We start from the raw sequence: 16,483 nt of genomic DNA on the forward strand, positions 1-16,483 counted from the left end.
GCAAGGCTTAAGTGATGTGCATTATCGAGAGGGCCCAGAGATACCTCTCCGACAATCGGAGTAACAAATCCTAATCTCGAAATACGCCAACCCAACATGTACCTTTGGAGACACCTGTAGTACTCCTTTATAATCACCCAGTTACGTTGTGACGTTTGGTAGCACCCAAAGTGTTCCTCCGGCAAACGGGAGTTGCATAATCTCATAGTTATAGGAACATGTATAAGTCATGAAGAAAGCAATAGCAACATACTAAACGATCGGGTGCTAAGCTAATGGAATGGGTCATGTCAATCAGATCATTCACTTAATGATGTGATCCCGTTAATCAAATAACAACTCATTGTTCATGGTTAGGAAACATAACCATCTTTGATTAACAAGCTAGTCAAGTAGAGGCATACTAGTGACACTTTGTTTGTCTATGTATTCACACATGTATTATGTTTCCGGTTAATACAATTCTAGCATGAATAATAAACATTTATCATGATATAAGGAAATAAATAATAACTTTATTATTGCCTCTAGGGCATATTTCCTTCAGTCTCCCACTTGCACTAGAGTCAATAATCTAGATTACACAGTAATGATTCTCACACCCATGGAGCCTTGGTGCTGATCATGTTTTGCTCGTGGAAGAGGCTTAGTCAACGGGTCTGCTACATTCAGATCCGTATGTATCTTGCAAATCTCTATGTCTCCCACCTGGACTAGATCCCGGATGGAATTGAAGCGTCTCTTGATGTGCTTGGTTCTCTTGTGAAATCTGGATTCCTTTGCCAAGGCAATTGCACCAGTATTGTCACAAAAGATTTTCATTGGACCCGATGCACTAGGTATGACACCTAGATCGGATATGAACTCCTTCATCTAGACTCCTTCATTTGCTACTTCCGAAGCAGCTATGTACTCCGCTTCACATGTAGATCCCACTACAACGCTTTGTTTAGAACTGCACCAACTTACAGCCCCACCGTTTAATGTTAACACGTATCCGGTTTGCGATTTAGAATCGTCCAGATCTGTGTCAAAGCTTGCATCAACGTAACCTTTTACGATGAGCTCTTTGTCACCTCCATATACGAGAAACATATCCTTAGTCCTTTTCAGGTATTTCAGGATGTTCTTGACCGCTGTCCAGTGATCCACTCCTGGATTACTTTGGTACCTCCCTACTAGACTTATAGCAAGGCACACATCAGGTCTGGTACACAGCATTGCATACATGATAGATCCTATGGCTGATGCATAGGGAACATCTTTCATATTCTCTCTATCTTCTGCAGTGGTCGGGCATTGAGTCTTACTCAACTTCACACCTTGTAACACAGGCAAGAACCCTTTCTTTGCTTGATCCATTTTGAACTTCTTCAAAATTTTGTCAAGGTATGTGGTTTGTGAAAGTCCAATTAAGCGTTTTGATCTATCTCTATAGATCTTAATGCCTAATATGTAAGCAGCTTCACCGAGGTCTTTCATTGAAAAACTCTTATTCAAGTATCCCTTTATGCTATCCAGAAATTCTACATCATTTCCAATTAGTAATATGTCATCCACATATAATATCAGAAATGCTACAGAGCTCCCACTCACTTTCTTGTAAATACAGGCTTCTCCAAAAGTCTGTATAAAACCAAATGCTTTGATCACACTATCAAAACGTTTATTCCAACTCTGAGAGGCTTGCACCAGTCCATAAATGGATCGCTGGAGCTTGCACACTTTGTTAGCTCCCTTTGGATCGACAAAACCTTCTGGTTGCATCATATACAACTCTTCTTCCAGAAATCCATTCAGGAATGCAGTTTTTACATCCATCTGCCAAATTTCATAATCATAAAATGCGGCAATCTCTAACATGATTCGGACAAACTTAAGCATCGCTACGGGTGAGAAGGTCTCATCGTAGTCAATCCCTTGAACTTGCCGAAAACCTTTTGCGACAAGTCGAGCTTTGTAGACAGTAATATTACCGTCAGCGTCAGTCTTCTTCTTGAAGATCCATTTATTCTCAATTGCTTGCTGATCATCGGGCAAGTCAACCAAAGTCCATACTTTGTTTTCATACATGGATCCCATCTCAGATTTCATGGCTTCAAGCCACTTTGCGGAATCTGGGCTCACCATTGCTCCTTCATAGTTCGTAGGTTCATCATGATCTAGCATCATGACTTCCAGAACGGGATTACCGTACCACTCTAGCGCGGATCTTACTCTGGTTGATCTACGAGGTTCAGTAGTATCTTGTTCTGAAGTTTCATGATCATTATCATTAACTTCCTCACTAACTGGTGTAGGTGTCACACAAACAGTTTTCTGTGATGTACTACTTTCCAATAAGGGAGCAGGTATAGTTACCTCATCATGTTCTACTTTCCTCCCACTCACTTCTTTCGAGAGAAACTCCTTCTCTAGAAAGTTTCCGAATTTAGCAACAAAGTCTTGCCTTCGGATCTGTGATAGAAGGTGTATCCAATAGTCTCCTTTGGATATCCTATGAAGACACATTTCTCCGATTTGGGTTCGAGCTTATCAGGTTGAAGCTTTTTCACATAAGCATCGCAGCCCCAAACTTTCAGAAACGACAACTTTGGTTTCTTGCCAAACCACAGTTCATAAGGCGTCATTTCAACGGATTTTGATGGTGCCCTATTTAACGTGAATGCGGCCGTCTCTAGAGCGTATCCCCAAAACGATAGCGGTAAATCAGTAAGAGACATCATAGATCGCACCATATCCAGTAAAGTACGATTACGACGTTCGGATACACCATTACGCTGTGGTGTTCCGGGTGGCGTGAGTTGCGAAACTATTCCCCAATTTTTCAAATGTACACCAAACTCGTAACTCAAATATTCTCCTCCACGATCAGATCGTAGAAACTTTATTTTCTTGTTACGATGATTTTCAACTTCACTCTGAAATTCCTTGAACTTTTCAAATGTTTCAGACTTATGTTTCATTAAGTAGATATACCCATATCTGCTTAAATCATCTGTGAAGGTGAGAAAATAACGATATCCGCCACGAGCCTCAATATTCATTGGACCACATACATCTGTATGTATGATTTCCAACAAATCTGTTGCTCTCTCCATAGTACCGGAGAACGGTGTTTTTGTCATCTTGCCTATGAGGCACGGTTCGCAAGTACCAAGTGATTCATAATCAAGTGGTTCCAAAAGTCCATCAGCATGGAGTTTCTTCATGCGCTTTACACCGATATGACCTAAACGGCAGTGCCACAAATAAGTTGCACTATCATTATCAACTCTACATCTTTTGGTTTCAACATTATGAATATGTGTATTACTACTATCGAGATTTAACAAGAATAGACCACTCTTCAAGGGTGCATGACCATAAAAGATATTACTCATATAAATAGAACAACCATTATTCTCCGATTTAAATGAATAACCGTCTCGCATCAAACAAGATCCAGATATAATGTTCATGCTCAACGCTGGCACCAAATAACAATTATTCAGGTCTAATATTAATCCCGAAGGTAGATGTAGAGGTAGCGTGCCGACTGCGATCACATCGACTTTGGAACCGTTTCCCACGCGCATCGTCACCTCGTCCTTAGCCAATCTTCGCTTAATCCGTAGTCCCTGTTTCGAGTTGCAAATATTAGCAACAGAACCAGTATCAAATACCCAGGTGCTACTGCGAGCATTAGTAAGGTACACATCAATAACATGTATATCACATATACCTTTGTTCACCTTGCCATCCTTCTTATCCGCCAAATACTTGGGGCAGTTCCGCTTCAAGTGACCAGTCTGCTTGCAATAGAAGCACTCAGTTTCAGGCTTAGGTCCAGGTTTGGGTTTCTTCTCTTGAGTAGCAACTTGCTTGCCGTTCTTTTTGAAGTTCCCCTTCTTCTTCCCTTTGCCCTTTTTCTTGAAACTAGTGGTCTTGTTGACCATCAACACTTGATGCTCCTTCTTGATTTCTACCTCCGCAGCTTTCAGCATCGCGAAGAGCTCGGGAATAGTCTTATTCATCCCTTGCATATTATAGTTCATCACGAAGCTCTTGTAGCTTGGTGGCAGTGATTGGAGAATTCTGTCAATGACGCAGTCATCCGGAAGATTAACTCCCAACTGAATCAAGTGATTATTATACCCAGACATTTTGAGTATATGCTCACTGACAGAACTGTTCTCCTCCATCTTGCAGCTATAGAACTTATTGGAGACTTCGTATCTCTCAATCCGAGCATTTGCTTGAAATATTAACTTCAACTCCTGGAACATCTCATATGCTCCATGACGTTCAAAACGTCGTTGAAGTCCCGATTCTAAGCCGTAAAGCATGGCACACTGAACTATCGAGTAGTCATCAGCTTTGCTCTGCCAGACGTTCATAACATTCGGCGTTGCTCCTGCAGTAGGCCTGGCACCCAGCGGTGCTTCCAGGACGTAATTCTTCTGTGCAGCAATGAGGATAATCCTCAAGTTACGGACCCAGTCCGTGTAATTGCTACCATCATCTTTCAACTTTGCTTTCTCAAGGAACGCATTAAAATTCAACGGAACAGCAGCACGAGCCATCTATCTACAATCAACATAAACAAGCAAGATACTATCAGGGACTAAGTTCATGATAAATTTAAGTTCAATTAATCATATTACTTAAGAACTCCCACTTAGATAGACATCCCTCTAATCCTCTAAGTGATCACGTGATCCAAATCAACTAAACCATGTCCGATCATCATGTGAGATGGAGTAGTTTCATTGGTGAACATCTTTATGTTGATCATATCTACTATATGATTCACGCTCGACCTTTCGGTCTCCGTGTTCCGTGGCCATATCTGTATATGCTTGGCTCGTCAAGTTTAACCTGAGTATTCCGCGTGTGCAACTGTTTTGCACCCGTTGTATTTGAACGTAGAACCTATCACACCCGATCATCACGTGGTGTCTCAGCACGAAGAACTTTCGCAACGGTGCATACTCAGGGAGAACACTACTTGATAATTTAGTGAGAGATCATCTTATAATGCTACCGTCAATCAAAGCAAGATAAGATGCATAAAAGATAAACATCACATGCAATCAATATAAGTGATATGATATGGCCATCATCATCTTGTGCTTGTGATCTCCATCTCCGAAGCACCGTCGTGATCACCATCGTCATCGGCGTGACACCTTGATCTCCATCGTAGCATCATTGTCGTCTCGCCAAGCTTATGCTTCCACGACTATCGCTACCGTTTAGTGATAAAGTAAAGCATTACATCGCGATTGCATTGCATACAATAAAGCGACAACCATATGGCTCCTGCCGGTTGCCGATAACTCGGTTACAAAACATGATCATCTCATACAATAAAATTCAGCATCATGCTTTGACCATATCACATCACAACATGCCCTGCAAAAACAAGTTAGATGTCCTCTACTTTGTTGTTGCAAGTTTTACGTGGCTGCTACGGGCTTAAGTAAGAACCAATCTCACCTACGCATCAAAACCACAACGATAGTTTGTCAATTTGACTCCGTTTTAACTTTCGCAAGGACCGGGCGTAGCCATACTCGGTTCAACTAAAGTTGGAGAAACTATCACCCACAAGCCACCTCTGTGCAAAGCACGTCGGGAGAACCGGTCTCGCGTAAGCGTACGCGTAATGTCGCTCTGGGCCGCTTCATCCAACAATACCACCGAACCAAAGTATGACATGCTGGTAGGCAGTATGACTTATATCGCCCACAACTCACTTGTGTTCTACTCGTGCATATAACATCAACATATAAAACTTGGCTCTGATACCACTGTTGGGTTTCGTAGTAATTTCAAAAAATTTCCTACGGACACGCAAGATCATGTGATGCATACCAACGAGAGGGGAGAGTATGATCTACATACCTAGTAGATCGACAACGGAAGCGTTTGGTTGATGTAGTCGTACGTCTTCACGATCCGACCGATCAAGCACCGAAACTACGGCACCTCCGAGTTTTGGCACACGTTCAGCTCGATGACGATCCTCGGACTCCGATCCAGCAAAGTGTCGGGGAAGAGTTCCGTCAGCACGACGGCGTGGTGATGATCTTGACGTGCTACTGCTGCAGGGCTTCGCCTAAGCACCGCTACAATATTATCGAGGACTATGGTGGCTGGGGCGCCGCACACGGCTAAGAAATAGATCACGTGGATCAACTTGTGTGTCTCTGGGGTGCCCCTGCCTCCGTATATAAAGGAATAAGGGGGGGAGGCTGGCCGGCCGAGGATGGTGCGCCAGGAGAGTCCTACTCCCTCTGGGAGTAGGATTCCTCCCCAATCCTAGTTGGAATAGGATTCGCGAAGGGGGAAAAGAGAGAGGGGGGGCCGGCCACCTCTCCTTGTCCTAATAGGACTAGGGGAGGGGGGAGGCGCGTGGCCCATCTTGGGCTGCCCCTTCTCTTTTCCACTAAAGCCCACTAAGGCCCATATAGCTCCCGGGGGGTTCCGGTAACCTCCCGGTACTCCGGTAAAATCCCGATTTCACCCGGAACACTTCCGATATCCAAACATAGGCTTCCAATATATCAATCTTTATGTCTCGACCATTTCGAGACTCCTCGTCATGTCCGTGATCACACCGGGACTCCGAACAACCTTCGGTACATCAAAATGCATAAACTCATAATATAACTGTCATCGTAACCTTAAGCGTGCGGACCCTACGGGTTCGAGAACAATGTAGACATGACTGAGACACGTCTCCGGTCAATAACCAATAGCGGGACCTGGATGCCCATATTGGCTCCTACATATTCTATGAAGATCTTTATCGGTCAGACCGCATAACAACATACGTCGTTCCCTTTGTCATCGGTATGTTACTTGCCCGAGATTCGATCGTCGGTATTCCAAATACCTAGTTCAATCTCGTTACTGGCAAGTCTCTTTACTTGTTCTGTAATACATCATCTCGCAACTAACTTATTAGTTGCAATGCTTGCAAGGCTTAAGTGATGTGCATTACCGAGAGGGCCCAGAGATACCTCTCCGACAATCGGAGTAACAAATCCTAATCTCGAAATACGCCAACCCAACATGTACCTTTGGAGACACCTGTAGTACTCCTTTATAATCACCCAGTTACATTGTGACGTTTGGTAGCACCCAAAGTGCTCCTCCGGAAAACGGGAGTTGCATAATCTCATAGTTATAGGAACATGTATAAGTCATGAAGAAAGCAATAGCAACATACTAAACGATCGGGTGCTAAGCTAATGGAATGGGTCATGTCAATCAGATCATTCACTTAATGATGTGATCCCGTTAATCAAATAACAACTCATTGCTCATGGTTAGGAAACATAACCATCTTTGATTAACAAGCTAGTCAAGTAGAGGCATACTAGTGACACTTTGTTTGTCTATGTATTCACACATGTATTATGTTTCCGGTTAATACAATTCTAGCATGAATAATAAACATTTATCATGATATAAGGAAATAAATAATAATTTTATTATTGCCTCTAGGGCATATTTCCTTCAGTAACTACCCTTACAATTCAGTGATGTAGCCGCAGATCTATGTGCCCTCTTTCTGATTAAGCTTGCAGCTGTGGTCGGTGCTTAATCTATCTACCTGATTTCACAGGAGATGCCACTGGATGCAGAGGAGATACATTCTAGGTTTTCTCCGGATGAAGAATACTCCAACAATAACCAATCTGAAGGCCAGCTGCTTGAGGTGGCTTTCTTTCAGAAAAATAAAAAAGCATTCCTTTGACCAGAATGATTTTCCTTGGTATGCACTGAAGCTGTTCGAATTTTTGATGCAGGAGGAGATGGCAGGCATGGAAGAGGCCTACACTCAGTATGTGAATTCGCAGCCCCGCTATGAGGTTGGTGGTTATATAGTAGAAAACAACTTATACTTTAGTCATCTGTTGTGGATACTTTTTCTGTGCCTATTTCCTCTCAGGAAGATTCGTAGTTTAAGATTCGTGGGCTTGTTATGAAAACTATTTCTTAGTGTCATGAAGTTTTAAGCAGGCTAAAAGATATGCCTGTACTGACACCACTCAGCAAGGCAAATTTTGAACCATGAAAACCAATGCTGGCGTGGTCATCTAAAAAGAATACACCAAATACTTCCATACAAGCACACACCAAAGTCTTTTTGTTTCATATAGGCACAGTACTAGAGAGCTTCCTGCATTATTTCAGTGTTAGATGTGTGTCTTTTTGTTTCATACAGGCACACTACTCCTGTTTATACATTGCATTCAGGATTCAATTCACACTTGTGATAGTCATTAATTCATGCTTGTGATAATTAGAACCTACCAGGTAGTGAATGTTGTGGTCTACACCGTCGGTGCATACCTTATGCTCTTATGCATAAAGTTTTCCAGGATAAATTAGTTATCTTCATTCAGCTGTTACCATAGAAAAAACTAATATGGTGTTAGTTCTGCTTGGGTTATTCAAAGTACACTTTCCCTTGTAAAAGCTTTTACCTGCCGAAATATGATTCATGCCCTCGCGCCTAATGACATCCGTTTAAAATCACAGGCCATACCACCGATGATCAAAATCCCTTACAGGATGATGCTGGATGTTCTTTTACAGACTTTAGAACTTCCAGCAGCTGAATATCGAAGCAAAGCATGTGACGACGATAGAGTATGTGTCACTGTTTTTTTCCATACGCCCACATCATATGTTGAAGATCATGGCAGTCGTATGGCTACTCCCGGGGTACAATGTATCGATCATGCAATGTCAGAGGACAGTGCTGCCATGGAGGCAATTGGATACATAAAATGCATGGTTAAGACTGAACTAAGAGACTACAATTACAACAACATGAAGAAACTGGATGAGGAAAATTAGTCTCTAAAGCATGAGCTAGCAGTGGCGAAGTATAACAAGCAGAAAACAAAGGCGAAGAACAGATCCATCAAGAACAGATTAATGATGGCTAGGTATAAGAACAAGAAAAATGCTATGGGCTGGTTCATTCTTACAAGATACATGCATGGATTATCTGATCATATATGCAATGTGACCGCCCAACAGATCATCTGGGAAAGAACCCATGGATCAACTTATGAACGAACCTCTTAACAACATTGAGAAGATAGCAGAAAGGCTCAAGCGCAGGGTGCTCAAATCAGAAAAGCAACTAAAAAGCATCAGGAGAGGTTTCTAGAGTTCTGTTCTACAAGAATGGATCCTAAACCAGACCTTTTAGAATTGTAGTCTATTTCGATCCTTTTGTTTAACCGCATAGATTAACCGTAATGTATAATTATATTTCTCTGTCTGTGTAAGACTTGCGAAGACTGTGTAAGAAGTAATGATGGCCCTGTTAAGACTCTGTTGCTTGTACCGTTTATGTCTGTGTGACTTTTTATTTAATTTTTAGTGCCATGTATGTCTCTATAACTGGCATAGCCAAGGCCATCAATATACTACAGGATTCCTATTGCGTATACAATTCCTGTTTCTGTAGATAGCAAAACTAAATTCGCTAATGCAGTGCAAAATAGCTCGTTTCTATCTGCCTGTGAAAATTCGATCGCACGGCTGTGAAAGTGGGATCATATTCTAAAATACACGTGCTAAAAAAATGAATAAAGCCTTGGGCCTGGTGTCCATATCAGGCCGCACTGAAAACCCTTGACAAGCCCACAGCAGTCCATATACAGCAAGCACACTGGCTCCAACTCACAGATTCTAGGGTTTCTATCAGCCGCATCCATTTCCAGTTCGATCTACCTCCCCCCGAGCCGCCTCTATCTTCCAACTCCGTAAACCACGCATCCAGTGCAAGGATATGGCGAGAGAGAATCCGGATTCTCCATTGGACGAAGAACTCATGGTCAGGGGCCTTCCACAGGTACGTGCCTCAAGACAATTGGGTAATTTACTTCCTATTTATATAGTCGATTAAAGCATTTATGCAATGACATCTTTGTGCATTTGCGTGATTCATGCCTAATTTACAACTTGCCGATGTCGCCAACCCATGTCAACATAAGCAAACGTTACATTCTTCAACAAGCCACGAACACTCTTAAGCTGCAAATAACTGTCCATGACATACTTGACATGTGAGAGCATGGCCTAATTGCCTCTCTTTCAATCAACTTACCACCTCATAGAGGCTGGGCAGCCAGAGAACCAATTTTTTTATGGGGATTTCAAAACTACATCCCTCGAAGCTGCTGAATCAGCTAATGTAGCTGCAATAAGCTATCTACAAGAAAACAACATAGTAGTATTTGATGATGCAAACCTACAACCCCTAAAGAAATGCAGAAGAGAACTTCTACAAGCAACATCCTGGTCATGGGGTTTTGAGCAATCTACTATGCAGCTTAAAAAACAAGTCGAAGCCATGGAAAGAGATAGGGTGCAACCATTAACATTGCTGCTTTCATCCAACGATGACAGTCCAAATACACTGCTTCTTGAGGTATATTAGACATACTTTTGTCTTAGTTTGTGTACCAGTTTTACACATACAAAAAATAGTCCATGTATATATCATGACAAGTTTCAGGAACCCGATGATGAATTGGTTCCAACACCTGAAGAAGAACCACAGTTCAATGGCAGCGCAACGAACACACCGCCAGCTGAAGTGATCTCTAACCTCTTTCCTGCCACCAGCAAGCTGGACCCGGAAATCGCAGGCAATGGAACTACTAGGTAAAACACTCACAAGAAAAACCTACTAAATCAACTATCTTCCTCTTTGACCAACCAACAAAGCACTGTATGCAGGGTGTATGGAAAAAGAAGTGCAAAAAGAGCGTTGTTCGACCATGGCAATGAGCTATAAACCCAAGCAACAACGTCGACCAGGATACTTTTGAAAGCTAGCTCAAAGGCATTACCAAAACTTATTATCCTTTGTGGGGAGTATTTTCATGCAGCCAAAACTTTAATCCTATCTTATGAAATCCCATGTACTAACTATGCTATATCTATGTGCGTACGCTTAATTACTTCAGACAAACAGAATTACAATGTTAGGAAAACGCATATAGCTCACTAATAGTTTAGAGTCTTCATCATCATTACATTACATAGATAGCATAGAGGATACATTACTGCCAAAAGAAAAGCATCCTGGTTCCCTTGGCCCAACAAACCCGACCATAGTCTATCAAACGACTGAACATTACTAAACATAGGCATACCATCATACTAGAGAACATATCTACATGTCCTTGCAGAACACCTTCCCATCTTCCTACTTCCAAACTTCATCACAGAAACCTACAAAAACCCATACTTACTTAGACTAGGAAATAAACTAAATATTTCTTTCAGAAATAAAATTATGTTCCATACACCAACCTCTTCAGATTTTGTGCACAGTGAACTCTGGCACCTCCTTGCAATGTCGGAGAAAAAAGACATAGATTTCCCGTTCTTTTAGCTTCGCTCTTTCCGCAAAGCGGCTCCAGTTATGTGTTATAGCAGCCCTCTTATCAACCCCTTTTATCAGTCGAACATAGGTTAAACAATGCCCAGATGAAAGCTTAATCCGCATTCGGTCAACCGGACTGGAGAGAAACTTCATGAGGTGCTTCTCAGTGAACAAAGTAGAGAAGTACTACAAGCATTCAACAGACTTATAGTTATACATTATGATTGATAGAGCAGGCAAAATACACATATAGGCAAATAAATTCGCTTCTCACCATTCTCTGCCCAGCTTTGGTAAAAGTCTTGTTCATCTCACACACATAGTGCCTAATAGCAGGCTTAACAGAACGAACATAGCAGCTAAGACGCTTTCGAGCACACTTTGACATCATAAATTTCTTTGAATACATCCAGTCGGCTTCAGAATTAGGATCATATCCTAACAATAAAAGTAAAATAATTAATTTCCTATCTATAGAAAGAAACACTTTGGATTATATAGCATTAGTCCTTACCAACTGAGTACTCTCTAGGGCAGTCACACACATCCTTGCATGTCTTCTGAACCTTCTTTTTCTTCATACGGTAGCACATGCCTCAATAATTCAACAAACAAATGGCCCATAAGCGCAAATGACTAAAGTACAGATCATGGCCACATTTTATTAGATTAAATGTCTGATGTTTACCATTACTAAAATTACCTTCATCAGAGCTTGTGTCCACGCCATCATCAGAGCTGCTGTACGCCCGTTCATCAGAGCTCGTGTCCACACCTTCATCAGAGCTGGTGTACGCGGGTTCATCAGAGCTCGTGTCCAGAGCTTCATCAGAGCTGCTGTCCACGCTCTCATCAGAGCTAATGTTCAAGGATCGTTGATGCGATCTCCCCTCATGCCTTCAAACCTAAACAGCAAAGATTTTCAATCGGCACAAACTATGTGGAAACAGGCAGAAAACATCATACTGAAAAAAGACAGCAATGGAGTAGGAGTCGGCTGAAAACGAAAGGAGTTGCCAAATCCAAATGAATGCGGACCAGATCCATGTTTCAAATAAGCCCCAGCCAGTCAAAAAGGGGAAGAAATCTCACCAGCACGCAAACGCTAGGGTTCATCTCTCAAGGAAGGGTTCGACCACCAGACGGAGATGCCGAGTAAGAGGAATGGCAGGGGACCGATGCCTACCGCTTGATATTCTACAACGAGCGGGCCAGGCAGAAAAATTGCCCGTGGGCCAAACAACAAGCAGGCCAGCCTAGTAAGCCTTAAATACTCTTTAAATAATATTAGACATGCTTCTAAAAGAAAATAGACACATAGCTCTTTTCTTTTAGGAGAAACAGGCCCATAACTTTCAGTGCACATAATACATGCATATGCCTCACTAATTGGTACAACCGTTTTTTATTGAGAGACACAACCTTTTCAAAACACTTCTAATTTAATTTTTCATAGCAATGGCTGTTTTTTTGTTTCAACTTTGACTCTATGGTATTAAAGTAAACCAAGTATATTAAAATAAACCAACTATATTCATATATGCCTTAGTAATTGGTACAGCCGATTTTTATCAAGAGAGACAACATTTCAAAACACTTCTATCTTCATTTTTCATACCAACGAATTTTTTTGTTTCGGCTTTCACTCTATGCTATTAAAATAAATCAACTATTTTAAGATAAACCGACTATATTATGTCTTTTTCCCTTAGGTTTCTTATCTTTTCCCCTCTTTTTTCCAAGAAATATATGCATGCCCAACTTTTTCATCATGATAACCATGTTTTCAAACTTGCTAAAAAAATTACAACCAAGCCAACTTTGCTTTCTCATCATACTGCATGTTTTCAAACTTGCTGAAAAAATGCAGCCAAGCCAACTTTACTCTCTCATCATCCCAAGAAATATATGCATGCACAAATTTTTCATCATGATAACCATCATTTCAAACTTGCTAAATTTTTTCAAAGATGCCAACTTTACTACCTCATCATAGTGGCCATTTTTTCAGATTGAACATATTCATATTATGCAAAATTTCCCTTTTCCCAAACTATGGTTCAGTTCAAGGTTCTTGCAGCATGAAACTCTTTTCATCAACAACATGTCTTCAGCGGGTATCTGCGCCATTTGGCGCAACGGGTCAACTAGTAAAATAAAAGGACACACCCATCACACAAGCACACACAGAAACACGCGCGCGGGCACACGCACACACAACTACCACATACTTTTGACGTAGAAACCATCTTTCCTAGAACCATAAATACATAACATCATACTAGTTTTTTATGACCATACACTAGCTTGATCGATGCCCTCAATATTGTGAAAGGAACATCTAAATTCTCAGCTCACTTCCCTGAAAAACACACATCATTTGTCATTGTTTCTCGCTCTTTTTTACCAAGTTTAAGCATTGACTGAAATTCCAAATTCAGTGGTGGAGTTATGCAATGACATGCACCAAAAAACATGCACACAAATTCAGAGAGGTCAGCAGCTATGAAGTACAAGTATACGAGTACATGTGTATCCGTGTATCTGTGGTTGATTGTGTGGAAGAGGTGCTCACGGACAGACGAAGTCGACGCTCAACGGACGCATGGCCGTCACAGTTCTGATGGAGGCAGAATGGATACAAGTCAGGTCCGGGCAACCGTCCTCATGTGCCTTGTGCCCTGCTGATGACCTTCAACAGGAAATAACAGAGAACTTGAGCCGCAGTGTATCAAGCATCATGTGTTCAATTTTTAGAGCATCCTTGCTTGCAAGGTGGAGTACTAATCAAATATCAAAGGGAACTTAATATTTGGAAATATAATTCTAAGTATCCGTAGGGAGAACTCAAATAGAACTGCTCATCCAGCCAGACCATTCCTTCCTTTTCATAATTTTTCATACAGAAAAAAAAGAAATAGATGCCATGACCTCTGCTCAATGTGGACCGAAGGAAATTACTCTAGCATCTGCAAGAACAAGTAACTGAATTACCCTCTGCTACTGACGGACTGTTGGGAGGATTTGTTTTAGTGCGTACGACCATTTTTGCATCTCCATCCAGCCACAATTGATGCCGCGACCGCCAGCGATGGGAAATTTGAGCGGCTGCGTCAGGCGGGTTGCAGGCAGCGGTGGTGCGCAGGCATAAACATGTATGTACATTTATAATGGAAAGTCAAACAGTGTATGAACAACATTCTTCTGAATTTATATGCAAGAACTATCTAAAGTTTTCTTCCTCTGTTGTACCTGAACTTCAATTCCAAAAAAATGGAAAGTGGTCACCAGCGAGTAAAGGGTGGTGAAGGATCTTGCCGGATCTGACGACCCCCGACGTGCTCCGGGAGGTGGTGTGGCGATGTCTCCTCCCGATCTATTGGAGGCGGGGTGTGGTGTGTCGCCGGTTGGGGTCGGGGCTGCAGCGCGTCTGCGGCTGGGGCCGGGCCGGACACGGAGGCGCCTGCTTGGGGATGGGCGGCGGCGGTGTCACCGGCTGAGGGAGGAGCGGCGACGGGGTCGCCTGTTGGTGGTGAGTGCCGCGTTTGGCTCGGGGAGGCTGGGGGCGCACTGGAGGGAGGCCGGCGACACAGTGGAGGAAGCCTGGCGGCGCAGTGGAGGGAGGTCGGCGGTGCTATGGAGGGGAGGGAGTCCGGGGGGAAGGGTATGGACCGAGGGGGCAGGAGATGCATCCGGGTCGATGTCGGGGAGTGACGGCCGGGCTAAGGGGGGCGGCTCGCGCGGTTGGTAGGGCCGGCGACGAGTGGGGCTCCGGCGGCAGAGAGTCCAGGCCGGGGCGAGTGGATCCATGGCGAGATCGGCGGCGATGGGATTGGGGGGAGGTGGTGGGGGTCGTGGTTGTGGCCTCGTGGCGGGGTTTTTTTAGCTGGGACTGGTGGGGCAGTTCGTGGAGTTCAGAAAGATCTACGCGCCTCCTTATAGGGCGAGCTGTGATCCTAATAACTATTCTGATCCCAGGATTAGAATAGTGCTTATATATATAATATAATATAAACAAGGTATCAAAACGTAAATTACACGTGAATTCTGCTGCACCCTAGAAGTACGTATGGCCAACTATCTACATACTTAAGTAGCTATTTAAGTTCAGGCAAACAGGTAATTCTTAACAGTAAGTATGACACACATAGATAGACGCAGTCAATAATAGGATTAATAGGCTATGACATTATGTAATCAGTAGCAAACTAAATTAAGCCAAGCAACGTAATTGAACAATTTTGCAATAAGTGGCTAACTAAAATTCTATGAAGCAGGTAACTGAACTTACGGTAGCTCTTTGTACAGGCACACTGCAACTTCTTTTTCACTTACAAGGTTCTACAAAGGAGTCCATGGCATCAATTGCTTGGATTCGCAGTCCCAATACTTCTTTCTTGCCACAGTGCATTGGTAAGTCGAATGGTTAATCTGATAAGATGGTGCGTCCTTGATATGTTATATGAGGACGGGTTGTCAGACTAGTTATAGCCACACACATCACATTGGCTTTTACTGTATATTTCATGCGATTACATTTGGCATATCGAGATCTAAGCAATCTACATAGGATGAAAAGACTGGCATCCTTCACATTATTGGCGAACTCAGTTCATAGAAAATGGCAATTCAACCATTTTGTGGGTAAATCAAAAGTGCCACTGGAATATTTTTCACTACCCCAATCATACACGCAAAAAGGGGTGACGCCACCGTAGGGGCTGGTATGGGCGGCCGCCTCGGGTGGCTGGAAACTATGCGCCTAGTTTGAGTCATCCAGGTTGGCCCATGCTAGTTTTGTTCGTCCCAGCGCACGAGCAGACAATGTAAAAAATGAAGAAAAACATTTCAATTTTGATCGGTCAATAACGTAAGTGAAAGGTAGGCCCTATAGCAGGCTCGCGGCCCAAACGAGCACCTCCCATATCGATCGACAGCAGGAAAAATGAAGGAAATATGCCCTAGAGGCAATACTAAAGTTATTATTTATTTCCTTATATCATGATAAATGTTTGTTATTCATGCTAGAATTGTATTAACCGGAAACATAATACTAGTGTGAATACATAAACA

General features: G+C 42.5%; 1 protein-coding gene across 1 annotated transcript in view; it reads right to left on the minus strand.

Annotated features, from left to right (window-relative positions):
• Positions 1-11,341: 11,341 nt before the first annotated feature.
• Positions 11,342-16,483, minus strand: part of LOC147965328 (uncharacterized) — a 38,458-nt gene continuing 33,316 nt past the window's right edge. The window contains exons 5-8 of the mRNA XM_087530413.1: positions 12,114-12,307; positions 11,925-12,005; positions 11,685-11,848; positions 11,342-11,596 (exon numbers count right to left, since the gene is read on the minus strand). Of these exons, the coding sequence (XP_087386539.1) occupies positions 11,342-11,596; positions 11,685-11,848; positions 11,925-12,005; positions 12,114-12,307 (694 nt within the window). The remainder of the gene's footprint in view (positions 11,597-11,684; positions 11,849-11,924; positions 12,006-12,113; positions 12,308-16,483) is intronic.

Source organism: Triticum urartu, chromosome 6A, assembly GCF_056163025.1.
Source record: "Triticum urartu cultivar PI428250 chromosome 6A, HENAU_Tu73, whole genome shotgun sequence".
In the NCBI taxonomy this organism is placed as follows: Eukaryota; Viridiplantae; Streptophyta; class Magnoliopsida; order Poales; family Poaceae; genus Triticum; species Triticum urartu.